Here is a 21,319-nt window from a genome sequence, read left to right on the forward strand (position 1 = left end):
TGATTTGCGACTGATGTTGTTTCAGGGCCACCATAGGTTTTGCTGCGCTGACTGCCCCTGATGTAGGATTTGTGAAACCCGGCAGATTTTGTTGCACTATCTGCGCTTGCGCACCGAGGGGCATCATTAGACGCCATATTTGCGAAGCGTGAGAGAAGCTGGATTCAACGTTTGCTGCAAGTTGAAGTGTGTAAGGAAACGTTATTTTTCATATGTTTATCTTATTTTATGTATTTCTTTAAACAACACTGTATTTATATGTGTTTATTGCCTTCAAATGTTTTCATTGTTGTTCCAACTTGTTGTTATTAAGCTATCTTAAGTCATTATTTTTCAGCAGGTTGCTGTTTGTTGTTGGAAGCTTCAGCTAGACAGAGAACGCAACCGCCGTGGCCGCGCCGGACAGTCCTTGGTTGCTCGGCTCGCGTAGCGTCCTATTTTTTATATATCCACGGTTTACGTTCATGATTCCTAGGGACCTTACTTAGTATGTATCTGTTGAATAAATAAAAATGCTACTTTTGTTTTTTGCTAGATCTGTTATGAAAATAAGAAGGGGTAAAAAAAGGGCATGATGAGCCGGGGGGGGGGGGGGGGCTCACATTTAAATAAATTTTTGGGGAAAAGTTTCCATATGCATATGGGGCGCCACCACTTTTTCATTTGAATATGAGATAATAAAGTATCATTCTAATTTACCTACATGAGATATCCCTAATTGTTTAAATGAGTGGAAAATCGGTGGTGTCGTATGGAAAGTTTTTTTTTTTTGGGGGGGGATTGGAATGAGGTCCACATTTTAACTGTTTTTTTTGTGTGTGTTAGGGTGCAAGAAGAAGAGATGAGGCCCACAAATTATTAATTGTTTTGGAGGGAGAGGGGGGGGCGCAGGGTTCCCTTTGCCGGTGCTCCGCGCTGTTACATTTTGTCCGGGCGCTAGTCGTGCTAATCCAATCCTGCACGATTTTAAGTTGCCAGTGCATACTAGTTGCGATAGCGTTGCCCTACTCCCGACCGCGAAGCTGGTGTGTTACAAACCAGGATTGAATTGTACAGGGTTAAATGGGTCCTTATTAAAAGCTGACAACAAGCCGACAACAAGTCCAGAGTGCCGTCAACACGCTGACAACAAGTTTAATAATCTCCAAAACCGCAAACCAAAGCTTTAAAATACAGAAATGTCAATGCACATCTTCACGAAAAGTCTGAAATTTTATTCAGAAAAAGCGAAGTAACATGGCAAAGTAACACGGCGATCAGTTGCCATCTTGGCTTAAAAACCATGTTTCGGCGCGTCATTATGGTACGGGTAGATTACTCACTAACTAACAACAGAGGGCGGGCATCGAGTGAAGACCTTCGTTACACTGTCATGAGTGAGTGCACAGTTGAAGGTCATTACATGACGCCCACCCTCTATTGTTTTGTAAACGTATTTTACCATAACTGGTTAATACGTTTTTACATGCTAAAAATAATTTTTGTCTCACTGAGACCCAAATTCATTTGTGACTTGTTTTTTTCTCATCTGTGAACATAATGTTTTGTCTTACAAAAAGTTACAAATCCTTTAATCATGAGAGTTACAAAGGGCACTTCCATTGAGAAAGTCTATGATGGGGCACTTTTTGAAGGGGCACTAGGTCCAAGACCATGTTTGGATTTGTTTTTGTACATTCAATGGAATTTCATCTTTGAATTGAGAGAGCAAAGCCATTTTCATTGGGGACCCTTGTTCTCACATCAAAAACCAAACGACAAGGGACAAGCACAACTACAGGCAAACAACCGAAGAAAACAAAGAAATACTATAAAAGTAAACAAAATCACAAAGAATATGGAGAAACTACAGTTTAAAAATGGCAAAAAATTATTGCACAAGCATGATAAAAATCTACAGGAGAACCGTACTATCCAAATTAATTAATTTTGTAAAAGGTTTTTATTTGTATGATTTTATTTCTGCTCACAGCAAGATGAGCCGAGTATATATTGGCCGTCTGAGCTATCAGGCGAGGGAAAAAGACATTGAAAGATTTTTCAAGAACTACGGCCACATCAGAGAGATCAATCTCAAGAATGGTTTCGGCTTTGTGGTAAGTATTGTACAGTCCAGTAATCATTTGTTTATTAACAATGAAGCAATGAAGCAATTTTTCAAACTTACGATCATTCAAATGGTTAAACAAGGCCTTGAAATAGCACTCAACATCCACAGCAATTGCAGTGGTGGCCTGTGCTTTTTCTGTAGTGCCCTCTGCTTTCATTTTCCACCATAAAAGTGCCCCTTGTACTAGAGGAAATTTGGCATGATTGGCAATTTAATGGAGTTTCTGAAGAAAAAAAGTAGTCCTTGGTTGCTATCCTTGATAGAGTTGTTATCTCATTTCCGATGCTCTGAAGAACTACACTGTCGAGGCTAAAAATGAGATATTTGCAATTTCAGGCGCATGATCTTAGCTTTAGTTACTTACACAACCAGCTTGTAACTAAACATAGGTGGAACTTACCAAGCTGAGGCTGAATGGCTTTATAAAGTAAATCTGCAAGGAAAACATTACTAAATAAGTTTCCTTTTCCCCCAGGAATTTGATGATCGCAGAGATGCTGAGGATGCAGTTTATGACTTAAACAATAGAGAACTTTGCGGTGAACGGTGAGCATTCAAGGAAATCACTTTTTTATGCAAATTTATTCATTAACTTTTATAAAAAAAAGTATTTCAAAACAAGCCATTGGATAACTGCCAACGCAATTTTTATGTAAAGATTATTGTTATCTTTTTGTACAGGGTGATTATTGAGCATGCACGTGGACCAGCCAGAGGAAGAGATGATCGCTACGGAGGTTCTAATGATAGAGGAGGGGGTAGGGATAGAGGTGGCAGTGACAGAAGACCAGGCTGGATCGACAAGTAAGGAATACAGTCATCTTCTTTGTTGATCTTTATTGTTGCATTTACTTTTAAAGGTATACTACAGGTTGGTAGGGATAAAAAACATAATTGTTAAAAAAAAATCTCTGAAAGCTTAGCGAATTATGGAAAAATTTCCCTACATTATGAAGTTAAAATCAGAAAAAAAACTGGATCTAAAAATGAGGAAAAAAGTAACGGCTGATAAAACCGGAATTAAGGACAGTGTGTTTACTACATGCTGACAATTGTGCATGGCTTTTCACTATTTGCTCTCGACTCACAATGGATGAAGGCAATATTTTCACAGGTTTGCTATTTCATGCTTTGGTCATTTACATAATAAAACATGAACTCTGTGACTACTTTGTCATCTCTACCAATCCTGTATAATGCCTTAAAGTAAATCCATTGTGTAACTGTTTACTTTTAATACACAGCTGATGAGTGTAGTTACTCTCCATTTGGAGCAATAAACCATTTACACCACAAAGAAAATTTGATGACTTATCATGGACGTTAAAAACACAGTATCACTCAAGCTTACAAAAAAAAATATTTGAAGCTTTAGACGTGTTCAAGCAATAAATGAAGAAGTAACTAACTATCTTGCTGTGACAGATTCATCTACATATTTCTATGCTAACCACGAAATTATAAGTTGGCTTAAAATGTGTAAAGTTTTAGGTGAAAGGCTTTATCAGCCAAGAAAAACATGGCGTCTTTCAACAGACATGGCATTCCTGGTGATGTGTTTTGTAAGCATTTCTGTATGCACGAAAACTGTTCCTGATTGTGTGGACTATCTGGGCCACATCATGAATCATTGTCAATGGGCAGCCACTTAAAATACTCTTTTAAAAGCAACAGTTTAAAAGGAGTTTCAAAATAGGAGTGTGTGGTGTGTATATATCCCTAGATGACCTGGATGGCTGAACAGAACGAAGGGGAAATGCTGAAATTACCCCTAACTGATCGTGATGTTTCTTCTCAAAGTTGGGTTACTGAAACAGAACCTCTGATGTTATGCTTTTCATCACTCTGTTAAATTGATATTGAAGCGTTTTGTAGACTTGCTCTTTCTTTTTTGAGAAAGTGGGCCATTTCTTCCACAACTTTTGAAGATCAGTGATATGCACATTGGGGTTATTCAGCTAAAAAAAAAATGTTGTTACAGATGATTGAAGAAAAAGCATGTCCTTTTGCTTATTTGAGATTTCAACCTGTGAAGCAGCATGTGACTTAGGCAGATAAAGCCGACTACCCCTGAAATGCAAACATAATGTATATTTTCCCTTTGTTCCTTCAGTCATAACGGCTCAGCGTCTTTTTCTGGTCGATCTTCTAGGTGAGACACTCAAAAATTATTCTTCTCAAAATAAGTAAGAAATAAACATTGCATTATAATTTAAGGTGCTTTTAAAGGTTTGACATGATTGAATCTGTTGTGGTTTTGAAAACCTGACCAATCCTTGTAACATGAAGAATGTCGCCACCAATTTTCTTTAAAAGATTAGTTACCCTGATTTACTAATCCATCTAAGCTTAAATCCATCCAATTCATGAAATGTGCCACCCTGGTGTAGGTCCACAAGGGGATATATACACACACTCACACACACACACACATGATGATTATGTGTATTACCAAATGAGCATTCTGTTGTCCTCCCTGTAAGATGTATTTTGCAAGAACATGATCACGATAACATTATTTGAATTTTTGTGGCATATTTTCAGATACGGTCCACCTGTACGCACTGATTTCCGTGTCATCGTTGATAATCTCTCCAGTCGTGTCAGTTGGCAGGTATGATTTCAGTTTGTTGTTCTGTTCATAATTGGCACACATTACAATACATACCATCCAGTGGTTATAATGAACTTCATCATTTGCAATCGTTTGTCCAGCTTACCCGATTGATTTTTAGACCTTTCTTCCTTAACTTGCCCTGACTTCTGGGAATGGCTGAAAAAACAGTCATTGTCTTATTTTCTTAAAGCCCTCAAAAGACTATATTGATATTGTATGGTAAAACAAGTGGCCAACTGACCAATGCAATGTTGTCCTTTCTTCAGCACTATTTTAGCGACTGAGATGTCCATGTAAGGCACTGAGGGTTGTCTCTCTATCTGAGGGAAGGTACCCCCCTTGTACCACTAACGAAGGGCTTAAAAGGTCTAGGTCATGGCAGATGATGATGGTCTATCGCTCTCTGAGGGCCGAGAATAAACAGGGCTGTGGCTGCTGAAGCGTCCTCCGCCTCATGCTCCTTAACCATCCCCCCATTGTGTGTAGAGAGAAACGAGCAGGCAGATGGCTTAATCCTTTTGGCAGTTCTGGTTGGACGACCGCCCTGGGCTGGCTGTACATCTTCCCCCGAGGGATGTTCTATGCAAAGTTTTTTCGGCCGAAACTGTGGCCCCCTAAAATATCCAACGTTATTTTTTCACACATGAAGAATCTATGTTTTTAGCCAAAAGATCAGCACTGAAGAAAAAAAAGTACGATGTGAAAACTTTGAAGTGAAAGAAAAGAACAGTAAACAAAATTAGAACAGTAGAACCGTTACACCTTTTTTCCTAAGAAATTGGTCAATTGTACTAAGTTGGTTGCAATTCAAAACATGTCAACTGTTTCAAACGACATCTCAAAATTTTGGTAACCTTCATTTGAAATATAGAAATATACATTTTGGCATTGATCACCTTCTCTAGAAATTTGAAAATGAAACCATGAAGGTGCAAAAACAATCGGGGAAAAACCTCCTTGGCATTTATGTGGAGGAATGCAAAAGAAAGTTGTGTGTCCTTCTCCAACTGCTCATCAATCCCAATTTCTATTGGGTTGAAATTCTACTGATGGTTACCACCACCTGGGCCAATCTGTGCTGAAGCTGGGCTGGCTGGCTGGCTGTTTTGCATAAAGTGTGACCCACCCCCGAGGGGTGCCTCTCTGTCTGGCTGTTCTCTCATGGGTCTTGTAGCTGCCCCTCTCAAGTAAATATCGATGGCTGATGAGAGCTTGGCCTTACTATCTGTGGAAGGTATAGTAATGTTAAACCATCAGGGAGTCCACAGTCACTTTTAAGATAGAGCACATGAACAACCATAAGGGAGACGTCTTTAGTTTGGGAAAGTAAACATTTTTAATAAATAGTTTGAATCTTGATGGGTGTTCAGGGTAAGGATGAAATATGCAAGAATTTAATTGCAAACTTTTTATTTTTTGTTACCAAAGTTTCTTTGCCTGACTGACAGTACTTCCTTACTACATGTTCATGTGTTCTTTCTCTCTTGGTGATCAATGAGCTTGTGTTTTAATCAGTTGAATTAAGGGGTAGGCAATCTTGTTGCTGAAGGAGGCTGCTGGACTACGCCATCCGAGATCATCAACGATGTTCTAGATTGCTCCAAGGATAGCTCCAGCCAACATTTTCATTTGTTTCAGGCATATTTATTACTAATGTGATCAGTTATTGTAATGAACACCATGAACTACATAATCTAAAACTTTAAAAAATACTTGCAATTAGTGAAGACATAACATTGTTTACTGTGTTTACATTGTTTACCGACTTCAAAAGATTGGGCCGTTGTATGGCGACACGGTTTTGCGTTCTCTCGTTACAAGTGACAATAATACATTATTCTATTCTATTCTACTGTGCGGACAACATTTCCTGGTGTTCTTTACATTAACAACCCTGATTTTTGTTCCTTTACCAAATTATTACAATCCCATGGTAACATGAACCTTTTTATGAAAATAAAAAAGGATATTATTTTTGTTATCAGTTGTGTTCATGAAATAGAATTGATTTTCATGATAAGTCTTCTAAAGACCAAAAAAAAACATGTTACTGTGAGATTGTTTGATTTTTATTTATTTTGTTGTGCGTTATTCATTTGTATCGTATTCCTTCCCTAGATATGTACCTGGCGTGCTCCTGTAAAATAAACCAAGTTTGCCCTTATTCCAAATATTGTCACTTATAGCATGCAACCAAAAGTGATCGCTTATCAGCATGACACCATCTCCTTGGCTCGAATAAGATCTCTCAAACCCTTTTATGTTGCCACCCTCCCTCCCCCCCCCCCCCCAAAAAAAAGTTGCATAATCTCTGGATGTAAACTTTCAAAATTGTCTTTGATGTCCTTTTTTTGATTGGTATTTGTACCCATATGTTTCCTTGCTGTAGGATCTGAAAGATTACATGCGTCAGGCTGGTGAAGTGACCTTTGCAGATGCCCACAAACAGCGCAAAAATGAAGGGTATGTTATATGTTCACAATGAGATTAATTTTGCTCACTGATTGCTCCCTGATTTTGCTCACTGCATGGACCAAAGTCGGCCCAGTCTGGAATTTCATTTCAAATGGGAAAAACCTATTCAGTGAGAATTGGGACACTGCATAAAGCAGTGTTGAATGACACTTGACTCAAATAGATAAAGCAGTCATTGTTAAAAAATGTTCTAGCTGTTTCAATTATGAATTTCTTTTTAAACTATTAAGTAACCCTCTGCTACCGCTTCCCAGGTTGTAGCATAAATTTACGTTTGATTCCTGACATTCAGGAACGGTTTAAATAGCTTCTAACTGGTACCCTGAACGAAAATATTTACAAAATAGGGAGACTGCCAACACCACCAAAGGGCTCAATAGCTCAGTCTGTAGAACACTGGCTTGTTAATCTGGAGGTGGCATGTCTAGTTTTGAAAACTTGACTTTGTTCAGCCCAAAAGAATGCAATTTCAATGTAAACTATTATTCATTTGTTTGATCCTTATGTGTTGTAGTTGTTAATTTTGTATCTTGTTTCTCATGCAGCATTGTCGAATTCAACAACTTAAACGACATGAACAATGCTATCAAAAAGCTAAACGGAACCGAGTTGAGTGGAAGACACATCAAGATAATGGAAGATACTCCACGGAAGAAGTAAGTTGTTTTTCTAGAATATCTCTCCAAAGGTTTCACAAATCCAGAGAGAATTGTATGTTTATTAATAGTGAACAACAATCTTCGAGAGAATTGTATGTTTATTACTAGTGAACAACAGTCTGCTGACGAGTGGCTGTCCAAAACACCAACTTAAGTCTCCATTAAATAATGTGGGTTTTTTTATTTTAGAAATGTTATTATAATGTTCTAGGGTGTTAAACTTTTGCGTGTCTTCTTATAGTTGTCACATTATTGACTTTTTTTTGCATATTTTCAAGAACCTGACTATGAACTGTGAATTCTGAAGAAATTAAGATTCGAAATATGTAATTACGGTTTGTGTTTAGCTTCATGCTTAGCATTATAATGTGGGGTGCATGTGTGTAACAGCTCCCTTAAAATTGATAAATACAAAGAAAACATGCATGTGCATAAAAGCTTTTAGACAACAAAATGCTTGGGTCATTTAGTCGCCAGTTCATAGAGCCAGTCTTTATATCAGATGTTAATACACCCCCATATGACCAGTCGTTAACCAATCCAAATGCAAAAACACTCGAAGGTTTGTTCCCTTTTCTTATTTGTTTAATGTATTTTATCCACAGGAGAAGTTATACTCGTAGTCGCTCTCGATCTAGATCTCGTTCCCGCTCACCTCGCCGATCTCGTTCTCGCTCACCCCGTCATTCTCGCTCCAGACGCTCACGATCTGGAAGCCGCTCCAGGAGCAGATCTCGCTCAAGGGACCGCAAGAGCAACAGCAAGAGTCGTAGCCGAAGCAAGAGTGCAAGACGTAGCCAGTCTAAGTCACCAAGGTGTAGTGTATCACCGCGCAAATCAAAATCCAGATCTAGATCCAGATCCCGCTCCCCACGATCCCGTTCTCGATCCCGTTCCCACTCAAAGTCAAGATCACACAGCCCCTGCGACTAAGGAAGTCGGATAGCTTGAGTACATTGTAATGGTTCAGTACAGATATGCAAATGGTACATTCAAGAAGGGTGTGCAAACAAATAGTTGTACCAAGATCCTTAATGTTCAATGTTAATATTAAAGACTAGGGTCAAAATATTGGACTATTTCCATGTTATTTGTGTATTATATCCAAGTTTTTGTTTATGACATTACTGCCCCCATGATTAAAGGGTCAAGGTGAACGGACGATCTGGTTGTAATGTCAATTTTGGTGTAGAAATAATATTTTTAAATGAAAAGGATTAACTTGGTAGTTTTGTTCAAGAGGAAGGCATTGATAATGTTCGTTTTCAATTTCATGTAATACTATAACATCAAAAATTACATAGGGGAATGAATAGATTCGTCTCTACAACATACATGTAATTGCAAAGAAAATAATGGCATTTTTTGTAGAGTTTCTTTTCATAAAATGATTTCATGGTTATTTTATCCAACTATAAAGCAAGGAAAGTATGGTATAAAGCAAACCAATAAATTCTTTTTTCTTTTTGGGGGGGGGGGGAAATGTGATGGTGGTGTTCATGCACTTTTTAAAGCTGTACATTAAGTGATTTTGTCTCCTTTCTGTTATTAAGTATCAGTTTTATGTTTTGTTTCATTCATTACAATGTGTGAAAGATGAGCAGGAATATTATCAGTACATGAGTAACGGGCAACAAAAGTTTTTAAGGGAATCGGCGCAACAGTCGAATTTGTGCCAATTTATTTTCTCTTAAAAGAAGAAATCACATTAAAAACTTGCTTGGTAGCCATTTTCATTCATCTCTTCTTTTGACGTATTCCAAACTTGAAAGGCAAATTTCTTAATGACTTGGAACATGTTTGGTACATTTTTTTTATTTTAATGATTTCTGTATGGATGTGTTTTTATTATAACAGAATGCATGGTTTGCATCTGAAATCAAACAGGCTTTCGGGCGATAAGTTCTAAAATCTCAATCAATGGTGATATAGGAAAAACTACAGTGGATTCCTTTAGGTTGTACTTGTCAATAAATACTATTTTTCAGTTGGTTAATTCTATTCACTTTTTCATCAAATTTAACTGTCTCATTGTGACTGATATTGTTTGTGTATGTGAAAATAAACTTAAAATGTATTTGGAATTTTTTGTGATTTTAGGAAATTAATTTCTTTTTGTTAGATGTGTCCGATTCAAACTTCTGTAAGTTAGCAACTTCAGGAAGGATTCAAAGTTTCAATACCTTTCATTTTTATTCAAAATAATAATAATGAGTGGACGAACATGTCAAAGTGTCTGGGAGAAAGAAGCCATCACAGGTCCCATACATGAAAGTTCCATACTGTGACGGTGAGGATGGGAGATGTTTTACGAATTGAAGATAACGCCTTGCATTAATGAAATAATGCTTGCAGTGCTTAAGTCGAGTGGTGTCCTCGAATCACAATGGTTCCCCAAGTCTTTCTGTCCCCCATTGCTGACTTGAAATCTGTTGATTCAAGTCCCGTGGTGTTTTTTGAGAAAGTCGGTGCTGGTGTCGCATGCAATTATGTCCTCTATGCAATACTATCCGGAGCATATGCAATAATGTCCGCCAGACGATTTTGCATATGTAATCGTGTCCGTCCGGACACTGCTCCATAATGCAATTGTGTCCGCCCGGACACATTTGCATACGCAGTTGTGTCCGCCCCGTGCAAAACCGTCCTTGCAGTAAATTAAACGCCCTTGGTCGACAGAATATGTTCGCCATTTTTTACAAGCTTAATTGCATGTCATGAATGACATGGGAAATGTTCGGCCATTGGGTAATCGCTGCAATCATAAAATACGTGAATATTCCTGCTGCATATTATGTAGGTTCAGTGCATGCACGCTCGCTTACACGCGCACATACATGTACGGACACGATTGCATATGCAAAAGTGTCGGGAGTGGACAATATTGCATGGCGGACACAATTGCATCTGACACCTGTCTACCAGATTTCCTCCTCCCATGCTTAGGGGTCCACAGAACAATATTGGACACTGATTTGCTCCTGTAGCAGTGGCCAGCAAAACACATTCTTCTGCGTCTGATTTTTGCTGAGAGCTTGGGTAGGTTCCTGTATAGAAGTCATGAAATAATGGGTGGATGGAAATATTTAAGTGTCTGGGGAAAGAAGTTACCACAGGTGCCACGACACCTTCCATACTGTGACACCGAGGGAAGATCAGAGATTTTTTTTAAAGATTTACAGAGGGGGGGGGGTAATTACATATATAAGTTGGGTGGGAAATACTTTTTCAAGTTGCCACTTGCAATATTTGGATCCTGGTTTTCAGTCATTCTTTTGAAAAGAATACTTGCACCCACACTGACGAAGTGTTATAGGTTTTTGTTCAAAGTTGAAAACCAGAAATCCATAATTTGTTTATTTATTTACTTATTTATTTATATATACATGTTATGTATATATAAATATAAATTTTTGTGTGTGGGGGGGGGGGGTAATTAAAGTGATCTTTGTACCAGTCTGGCTTTATACAAAATAACACACAAAGCATACAGAGCTTGAATTTATTTAGTTTAATCTCAATCACCAGGTCATTATTTTCAGTTTGAAACAAAAGTTATTAAGTAAAATAATTCACTACATGTACAGTAATGAGAATTGTACCCAATCGAATACAACTGTATGAAACACTAAAATATAAGCCTGATGCAAGAATGAAGATAAACAAAATAAAGCCATTATTTCTTCCATGTCAAATCCTACACCATCTGGAAAACCAACTGCACCTAGGTGTGACATACAGCTGGAAGAATGACCATAACTCACCTAGTGATTCCGGTTCCGAGTTATTCTACTAGCATTTGGCACCCCTTGCATTTTCTATGCAAGCAGACTTCTTTGCAAGAAAACTGCTGTACTTAAAAAAGTCCAAGTCTAGCGCATTGTACCTTCTACAATTCATGTATTTTTTGGTTCTCTTTTTAGTGACTGACATCCTCATTGCTTTTGTACACAATATCAAATTGAAAACCTTGACCTGACAAAATACATGATCCCTTTTCTTTAAGTCTACCACGAGTTGAGTTAAGACACACTCACTAACAATAAACATAAGCAGTTACTTAACACAATTATTTACATAAACACTAGTACAAATCCAATGTACATGTATTTACAAAAGCAAGTCTTCTTCAGCTTACATCCCCTGACCTCAAAAGTTCTGAGCTTTCTGTTGTTTATTTTGCAAAAGCAGTTCATTCCCTTCTTTTGAACAAGTGAGTATACAGATAACTGTAGAACTGTTGGAAATGAAAATGAAAATAGCAAAACCGGTGAATTATAGCCGACTGGCAAATTCACAGAACACAATGCTTCACTAGGTCACAAATCCAACTTGCATACTCCATTCAAGTCAGAAACATGAGCCATGGTTGCCATAAAAGTCTTTCGTGATCGTTCATTTGTCTAACAACAGTTTCTCATCCCTTTGTGCATCACTGCTTCGCTGTTGCCAGAGGATTCCTCAACACTAGGATAACGCTATCCCCTCGCAGGAACATCTTGGAAATATAACGATCCTTGTTGACAGGTTTGGATTTTTTCTTCCCTTTACCGGCTTTTGGTGTTTCTGTCCACATCTCCTTCACATTCTCCAGTACCATGTTGCAATGTCTGAAAGTAAATTGGAAAGTTTTGATGAAAAGGCTGTAAACACACCGCAGAAATCAAGAAATATAATGAGTAAAGGGAACAGTAAATAAAAAATACCAAATACAGATTGCACCACAGACAGCACCTTGTAAAAACTTACTACATGCTACATATGGATTTGCATACCTGTCAATCATACAGAAATTGAGTGCACATAAATTCATTTAATTTCATTTAATAATTCTGGTTGTGCACCTTTGAAGCAAAGGATTCTCAGAAAAGTGGTCTTTTCTACAGAACCCCTTAGCTTCGAGAAAAGACAAAGAAGAAGTTTCATGTTATAGGTGTGGGAGGGAAAACCCCAGATATTTATATAGATTGTTATGAGCTTATGGCTTTCTTTAATAACAATGGTCTATCCATCCTCCATGGTCTACAGTCGCCATTGAATGATAAGACTGATGTGCAAAGAGAGCCATAACACTAAGTAATCCAAACAAAGAGGGCTAATGGTGGTGGTGGCTAGCTGTTAAATTACCTATCAAATGCCTTGACTCTTCCAAGTAGTTTCTTGTTGTTTCGACAATTGATTAAAACTTGTGTGTTGTTCTTGACGGACTGTGTAAGGACAGACAATGGTCCTGTATTGAACTCTTCTTCTTCTCGCTTAGCGAGCTCCTCTGATGTCATCTCGCTCTTTGGTTTCGTTAATAACCTAAAGGGAGGGAGAAGAGCAGGAAAAAATGTGGTCATTGCCATATAGCCCCATTTATGATTTAATTTAAGGGCCAATCAATCAACTGAACTTCCATTTGTTGAACCAAAATGTGCAACTGACGTTCACGTAGGTTGTAAAATGTTCTTGTTCATGTTGGTAATGTTGCATGATTCACCCAAGTAATAGCCCCACTGGTGTGGCCAAGTTTGTTATAGAGAACTACATTCACTCATATTTTACCTTTATCCCAAATAAATAGGGGTTTGGATGCATTTGAATGCTTCCCCGCCATGTGTAATAAAAAGAGCAGAGCGTATATTAACATGCACATTTTAATTTTTTTATCTGCCATTGTTTTTCTTCAGAAACCCCCATATTTTTGGTCTATATTTAGCTTAAATCAAATAAATAAATATGCCACAATAAAGCCATATACCCTCATTACACATTGTTGACAAAAAAATACAACTTACGACATGTTGAAGGGTCAGATGCAGTGGATTTCAAAGATGATTAAGTCGTCTGCGAACGATGAATGTAACGTTTGAGTAACGCACTTAAACGATCATCAAAACGAACTACGCGCAAACCCCTGGCACATCACACAACACACACTGCATGCCGATCGCTTGTCCTTGTTTTGTGTTATTGCCCGAGCGAAGTATCGAAAGAACGAGGTTGATACAAACATTACACCGTCTGGCTACGTTTATGTTCTTTCATCGGCACGTATATTTTGTATAATAGACGTCTGGGTATGTTTCATAATTGAAATACTCCTTCTCAGGTTTTAGTAAGTACCAAAAACAACCGTACCGACCGCTACGTGTATTTTGTTGGTGCTCTTGTTTTTGTGCTGGCCGCGGGGAGCTACTAAACTGCGGAAGGTAAGGACCTCCATGGTTATATTATTATTTGGGGGAAAACAAAAAAACATAAGCATTTCCCTTTTTTCCTATGTTTGTTGCCTAACTGTTGAGCTTTTTATTTAGGTTGTCTATTTTTCTTGGTGGTTCTCAGAATTTTTAAACATCAATTTTTATTTTTAGTGCCACTTCATTCCTTCCTTGCTCTATTTTATGCTATGGTTTCAGGTAATTGTCTCTTTTTCAAGTATTCTTGATTGTTCTTATAATTTTAAACATTGGCCATTGTATTGTATTGTTTTATTGTTACTTCATATTATCATAGCTTTGCTTTGGTAATATAATACTATAATACTCTCTCTTTATTTAGTGTTCTATGTGTAATGTGGTTTTTAATTAGGCAGTTCCGTCAAGTTGATTTCACGTGCACGTACACAGTCACAGCCCCGAAAAAAAAGAACGAAATATATTAAATCATACCTCACATTTTGTACAACTCACAACTATGACACTTTAAAGCAGGCAGGAGCATTTTCTCCTCTTGCTTACATTTTAATTTTTTTTTTAAATCGGATGAATAGTTTCGGAGGTATTGTACAAAAATAGAGAGCAACGACAGAAACGTGTTTCCATAATGTTCCACCACAAGAGGGCGTGTGTTACAATAAGTTTGATATGATAGGCCGGGGCTCTAATTATGTTTCGTCTTGGTTGGGGCATGGAGCAATATGGTTGGGGGAAAGCTGCCCGATCTTGTTTTTGGTAATTTCCACGTTCTGACTTGATAATAACAGTCTGCTCATCTTGAGTCAAAAGAAACTAGTGTTTTATTATCTATTTTTAAGGCCTAACAATTGAATCGAAAGTAGAACAATAAATTGTTTGTATTTATTGTAGCAACTAGTTTGGAAAAGTTTCCGTATGGCGCCACCACTTTTTCATTTGATATGAAATAAATCGAAACAGGTCAACTCGTACCCAAGTCAACTCGTACCCAAGTCAACTCGTACCCAAAATTTTGTACCCAAGTCAACTCGTACCCAAGTCAACTCGTACCCAAGTCAGCTCGTACCCAACAAGTCAACTCGTACCCGAGTGAACTCGTACCCAAGTCAACAAGGTCCCAAGTCAACTCGTACCGTATAACGTACATTGTATGCCGAAACGGAGAATTCCCGTGCGGCGTGATTTTATAAGCGATAGGAAACGATGTTCTATGTTCCTCTAGTTTCTGCGTAAAATCATTCAGATCCACTTTTTAAAGCAAACAAATATGTTGGATCATGACTTTGTAAACCCAATAGAAATACAAATTTGCGCGAGTTCTGATTAAAAAACACCCAAACTATTTAACCAAACCAATACAAAATTTATTGGTTTATTACTTTATAAACCCAATAGAAATACAAAATTGCTTAAGTTCTGATTAAAAAACACCCAAACTATTGAAACAAACCAATAAAAAATATGTTGGTTCATGACTTTTTAAACCCAATAAAAAAACAAATTTGCATAAGTTCTGTTAAAAAAAAAACTATTGAATGAAACAAACTAATAACAAATATATTGGTTCATTACTTTATAAACCCAATAGAAATACAAATTTGCGTAAGTTCTGATACAAAAAAACACCTAATTAAAACAAACCAATTAAAAAATATTGGTTCATGACTTTTTAAATCCAATAGAAACAAAACAAAAACTAATTTAAACAAACCAATAAACTATGAATTGGTTCATGACTTTTTAAACCCAATAGAAAATACAAATTTGCGTAAGTTCTTATTCTATTTTTCAGGGAAACAAAACTACAACTTATTCAAACAAACCAATGAAAAAATAGATTGGTTCATTACTTTTAACCCAAATACATATTTGTGCAAGTTCTGAGTATCTCTCTTCGAAACTAAACAAAAATGTTAACCAAACAAAAATACGTGTTTCATAACTTTTTTTTCCAACCCAGTACAATTTGTCCGAAGTTCTGATTAATTTTCCCAACCGAATTAACAATGATCCCTGTTGCGTAGATAAATGTATGATTATAAATAATATCATCAATATAAATAACCCAGCAGGCACACGACGTCTTTCTGACGTCATATTATGGTTGATTTTGAGTCGCGATGTCAGATTACCAAAAAGTGACTATAAATACAACGTCAGATTGGCGACAAGAATCAAACGTAAATTAATAACCTGGTATGGACGTCGTAAGATGGTCATGACTATGATAACTAAAATGTAACCGAAAATGAACGTTACATTTTAGGTAGATTTATAACTTAATGGTAACGTCATTGACCAGACGTTACTTAGACGTAATTTTATTGTCATAGTCTAACCATCGTTTTATTACAACAGTCTGACCATAATAAGACGTTGCATTAATGAAATTGGGCACTGGTAAAGGTCTATACTGGGAATCTGGAATAATATATCATAGCTCTTGGTCATGTTCCTTTAATCTCGAGGGTTATGATGATCACACCAAGTAAAGGTCCAAATTTGTTATTAATCATTCATTTTGACATTACTAATATAATAAAACATCTGTTTTTTTAGTTGAAGAGCAATTTCAAAGATGGTATCTTTAAAGGTGGCGCTGACTGCTGGGATAGTTACATTCATCCTCATCGCCGGTCTTGTTGTTGTTGTTGTGGTGGTGGTTGAGGCTGGTGACAAGCCTAAGAAGCTCCAGATCGACGTCACGAAGAAGGTGGAGAACTGTGACCGGAGATCCAAAGTTGGTGATTCCTTGCATATGCATTACACAGTAAGGAAGAGAAAACCATTATTTTCTAGATCATGACTTGCCAATGAATTATCCTACCTATGGTGTTCATGCACCTGTTTTGTCTATAAGGCTTTGATTTCTATTTTGCTTATTTTGTTTCGGTGTAATTTTTTCTTAGGGCATTTTGACTGTAATGTGCCCCAATATCACAGTGCGTTATATTCATGCCATAAGTCTGCACTTTACTTGGAAGAAGAATAGGCTGGTTCTGGAGAGAGAGCAATAGAAATTCAAAAAATTATTTTAATTATTATATTTAGAAAGGTCCTGATACACACCATCTTTACAGCAACTGGGGTTTTGGACTATTATGAGCCGAACCATTCACCCTTTGTGGACTTAACTTTATTTAGAGCCCACCATTAAAATTGGTCTAGCTACAGCACTGGTGGTCTGTTTTGTATTGACATCATATGGGTGCTGCAGAGATTTGGACACGTTGGTGTTTCTCAGCTGAACTTGTAAAATCCAGTTGGAAGTTTTTCAGGTTCTGATATTGAGGTTTATTTTAAGTCCAATTAATTACTAAGCCATCAGCCAATAAATGTTTCTAACCTAAGATTTGTTTCCAATTTGATCTCTTGACTTTCTTTGTTTTTTGTGGTCCTTTAATTTATTGTATTTGTTTAAATCCAGGGCACACTAGAAGATGGAACCCAGTTTGACAGCAGCATTCCAAGGGGGAGTCCGTTTGTTTTTACTCTTGGCGCAGGCCAGGTGATCAAAGGCTGGGACGAGGGACTACTCAAGTGAGTATTCAGTAGCTTTAGGGCTTAATTGGTTTGGTGACACCTGTTGGAAGGTGTTCAATTTAGTTTCCTTGGTAATAAGCAAGTTGCTAGTGCATCTGTATCTTATTTGCACGTTCTCGTCATAGAGAGACCGGCTTTTGCTGGACTTTCTTTGCCTCAATGCTGCAGGCTTTGCCTGGTCTCATGTTTTCCCTCTTGGTTTTTGATTTCATTCAGATTGTTGTTGTTTTTTTTCTTGTTATTCTCTGAGTGCTTTGCAACCCATAGGAAAAGGTGCTTTATAAATGGTGTTGATATTATTATTACCATTGCACTCATAAACATTCATTATGTGTATAATATTGTTGATCATGATGCATGCAATAATTGTATTTGTTCATTACACAATTTTCAGCATGTGTGTTGGAGAAAAGAGAAAACTAGTTATCCCATCTGATCTAGGATATGGAGACCGAGGATCACCTCCCAGAATCAAAGGTGAGTGGCCCTCCCCTTTTATCTGTTATGAGGTATACTAAACAAACAGATTGATGATTTTCTTTTAAAGGCACTGGACACGTTTGATATAATATGTCAAAGACCACCATTCTCACGTGGTGTATCCCAACATATGCATAAACTAAGCTGTGAAAATTGGACTCAACTGGTCCCATAGAAGTTACAATAGAGTAATGGAGAGGTTTCGCAAGCGTACGGATACAGATACAGATACGGATATGATAACCGTATTTGTTCACGTCAACCGCGTATGGGATTTTGTTTCGCAAACTATAGGCATGTTTCACTTGAGTGCGCTCGCATTCATAATGAGTGTTTTTCTGACAAACATGACCGAGAGACGCCGCATTTTATACACTGCACTTTCTCATCGTTTTGCTTGCAAATGACTATTAATTGTCTATATATCAAGCACGATACCAGTGAAAGCAATTCTGTGGGAAATGTTTTTGATCTGATTCAAAAAGACAACTAAAAGTCTGCAAAACAGTATCCGTTTTTGTACTACAGGTATGAGCTCCCGTATCCGTTGCTAACGTGTATTCAAAATACGATAGTCGGGGATACGCGTCACGTGAACACACAAAGTGTCGACGTATCGGTATCTGTATGTGTATCCGACGCTTGCGAAACCTCTCTAAAGAAAGAAAAAATACCCTTGTTGTCAAAGTTTTTTGGCTTTCAGATGCCCTAGAAAAAACCTTCAGGCCCGGAGTCTTTCTCAGATTCAAATATTTGAGTGAGAAAATACCTCTTTATAAAAAAATTATGTTACTTCAAAGGGAGTCGTTTCTCACTATGGCTTAACGGCTCTCTGTTGCTCGATACCAAGTAAATTTTTAGGCTAATATTTATTTCGAGTAATTACCAAACGTGTCCAGTGCCTTTAACATAAATGTTTACTTCGTGTAAAGTTGATAATAAAAATACTATCCTGCTTTGTTTTTTCCAGGGGGTGCTACTCTTGTCTTTGAAGTAGAGCTGATGAAAATTGGCTGATGAAAATTGACCAAAGGGAGGAGCTATAACCAGTCCCCACCTGAGCTTAAAATCAAGCCTTATTTCTTAATTCTCAAACTAGAAGCATGGATAGCATTAGTGCAATGATTCGGTAGGGTTTTTCTATTTGAATCCTCTTGCTTCCTATAACAGGCATGCCACTTTTCAACTGATCAGCTGATTTCCTCTTTTTCTTTTCAAAAAAGTGCCTTAGAAAACTGAAAACACTGTATCAGCCATTTTTTTTTTTTTTAGAGAGTTGCATGTCTGAAATTAGAAAGTTGCATGTCTGAATTAAGCCGACAGAGAATACTTGTTTTCATACTCTTAGCCTGTAACACATAAATGGTGTTGATATTGAAATGGTCACTAAACATAAATACCTTGGGACTCACATTGATAGCCATTTAAATTGGAATGTTAATACACAGAAATTATGCTCTAAGGCTAATCAACGTTTGTATTTTTTAAGGAAACTTAAGATTGTTAACATTGACCGGGATATTATCATGTTGTTTTACAAAAGCTGTAATTCAGTCTGTCATTGCGTCCTCTTGCATTGCATGGGCGAATGGTCTGTCTGTGGGTAATCAAAATAAAATCAACAGAATCACTAGATCTGCTAGTAAGCTCATTGGTATTCCTGTAAAAGACTTAGGTTCCATCTACGCGGCAGCTATATTGTCAAAACTCGAAAGTATACAACTTGATGATACCCACCCACTTCATACACCTTTTGTTTTTAATAAGTCTGGGAGATTGCGTCAACTCAAATCCAACACTAATCGTCATCGTCTATCCTTCTTACCCAGTGCAATTTTCTATTTTAACAACAATTTTATTAGATAACTTGCTTCGTACTTCCCAATCCATGTCACCTACGGCCTCTCCCTCGTTCCCATGTATTGTCTTCCCACCCCTCCTACACCCTTCCTTCTCTCCTTTTCCCACCCCCTTTCCTTTCCAAGTCATCCTTAGTTTAGTTTCTGTTTTTATGTATATTAATTCCGTTGTATTTTAAACTATTTTTTTGTGCAATATGATATTTTTATTAGTGTTTTGTGCTATTTTTAATGACTGTATTTTAATGTGCAATATCGGGGAAGTGATTTTCATGCTGGGCATGACGAATAACAAAATCTAATCTAATCTATCTAACATCATCAGTGTAAAACTTGGTTGTGCCATGTTGAGAGTCATTGTAACCGTGTGTGATAATGGTGTAGTGTACATTTTAGGCCATGCAACTCTTAACTTACACACTTTGATTCCCAAAATTTGACTCCCAAAATGGCGAGCAGACAGAAGTAGAGTGTAATGTTGATGCAAAGGGTGAATAAGGGAAAGCACCGATGCTCAGTCAATGACTTTCAGATGCTATATAGCAGAGATACAAATTCATATCCAGTTGTTGACATTTTGCACACTATTTTTTGAAACAATGAAATTGTTTAGTAAACAAGGTTCTATTTGTGACTCCCAACAGTCTCCCAAAGAGATAAACAAAAACATTGATATTAGATTGAGTTCTTTACAAGGAGGGAAGAAACAATTACAGCTCAACAACATTATGATATATTACATTTTGCATTCATTCATTGTAATGTATCAAGGAGAATTGTCAAATTGTAGCAATAATATATTACGAGATCAGTTTTTGTATTGAATAAATATAAGAAAAGACCGAATTGACTTGGTCTTCCTCTATGGTGCAGATTGTTTGTATTGTCTCACTTGTAATATTATTGGTTTATATTCAGCAACAATTGTCAAGTTTGATAAATGAGTATTTTGTAATCAGCAAAACTACTACCTTTTTTTCATAAAAACAATTGAGGTTAATAAAAAGAAACTATGATTAATAACCAGAATGGTAAAAAGCGCGTTGGATTCCAGATTTTCTTAAAATTACCTTTTGATTGATTGATGTGTTTTTTTAGGGGGGGCACCCCCGTTGAGGTCATGGGCTTATTTTAAAGAAAAGGTCCAGCACAAACCTTGCCAGAAGTACCCACCAGACAAAAATGGTGCACCCCTTGTGTGCCCCTGTTACCCTAAAGAAAAAAAAAAAAAGAAAAAAATGTATTTTATCAAACTGACTCGGATTTGGCTCGGTATTTGCGGCCCATTTTTGTATTTATTTTTATTAGTTCAATATAATGTTTTGCTTAAAAAAAATTAAAAGTTAATAAATAAATATATTATCTATTAAAAAATTGTGTTTTATTGCTTAATATTG

At 37.1% G+C, this 21,319-nt stretch overlaps 3 protein-coding genes across 5 annotated transcripts; 2 read left to right on the top strand and 1 right to left on the bottom strand.

Annotated features, from left to right (window-relative positions):
• Positions 1-100: 100 nt before the first annotated feature.
• On the top strand, positions 101-9,945 carry LOC117307115 (serine/arginine-rich splicing factor 6-like). 3 transcript variants are annotated; one of them, XM_033791786.1, is made up of 9 exons: positions 101-186; positions 1,973-2,096; positions 2,586-2,656; positions 2,792-2,914; positions 4,224-4,262; positions 4,655-4,724; positions 7,117-7,190; positions 7,748-7,858; positions 8,467-9,945. In XM_033791786.1, the coding sequence occupies exons 2-9, from the start codon at positions 1,977-1,979 to the stop codon at positions 8,792-8,794; spliced, it is 936 nt and encodes a 311-aa protein (XP_033647677.1). In that variant the 5' UTR covers positions 101-186; positions 1,973-1,976; the 3' UTR covers positions 8,795-9,945. The 3 variants fall into 3 exon arrangements, with proteins under 3 accessions (XP_033647677.1, XP_033647669.1, XP_033647688.1); XM_033791778.1 differs by having other exon boundaries at positions 120-190; XM_033791797.1 differs by lacking the exon at positions 4,224-4,262 and having other exon boundaries at positions 120-190.
• Positions 9,946-11,357: 1,412 nt separating this feature from the next.
• On the bottom strand, positions 11,358-13,789 carry LOC117307170 (small nuclear ribonucleoprotein Sm D2). The gene is made up of 3 exons (XM_033791842.1): positions 13,642-13,789; positions 12,989-13,165; positions 11,358-12,471 (listed from the first exon to the last, which is right to left on the bottom strand). The coding sequence occupies exons 1-3, from the start codon at positions 13,644-13,646 to the stop codon at positions 12,294-12,296; spliced, it is 360 nt and encodes a 119-aa protein (XP_033647733.1). The 5' UTR covers positions 13,647-13,789; the 3' UTR covers positions 11,358-12,293.
• A 172-nt stretch (positions 13,790-13,961) lies between these two features.
• On the top strand, positions 13,962-20,801 carry LOC117307144 (peptidyl-prolyl cis-trans isomerase FKBP2-like). Its single transcript, XM_033791816.1, has 5 exons — positions 13,962-14,055; positions 16,600-16,810; positions 17,468-17,580; positions 17,978-18,060; positions 19,034-20,801. The coding sequence occupies exons 2-5, from the start codon at positions 16,619-16,621 to the stop codon at positions 19,078-19,080; spliced, it is 435 nt and encodes a 144-aa protein (XP_033647707.1). The 5' UTR covers positions 13,962-14,055; positions 16,600-16,618; the 3' UTR covers positions 19,081-20,801.
• The last annotated feature ends 518 nt before the right edge of the window (positions 20,802-21,319 follow it).

Source organism: Asterias rubens, chromosome 1 (genome assembly GCF_902459465.1).
Source record: "Asterias rubens chromosome 1, eAstRub1.3, whole genome shotgun sequence".
Classification (NCBI taxonomy): domain Eukaryota; kingdom Metazoa; phylum Echinodermata; class Asteroidea; order Forcipulatida; family Asteriidae; genus Asterias; species Asterias rubens.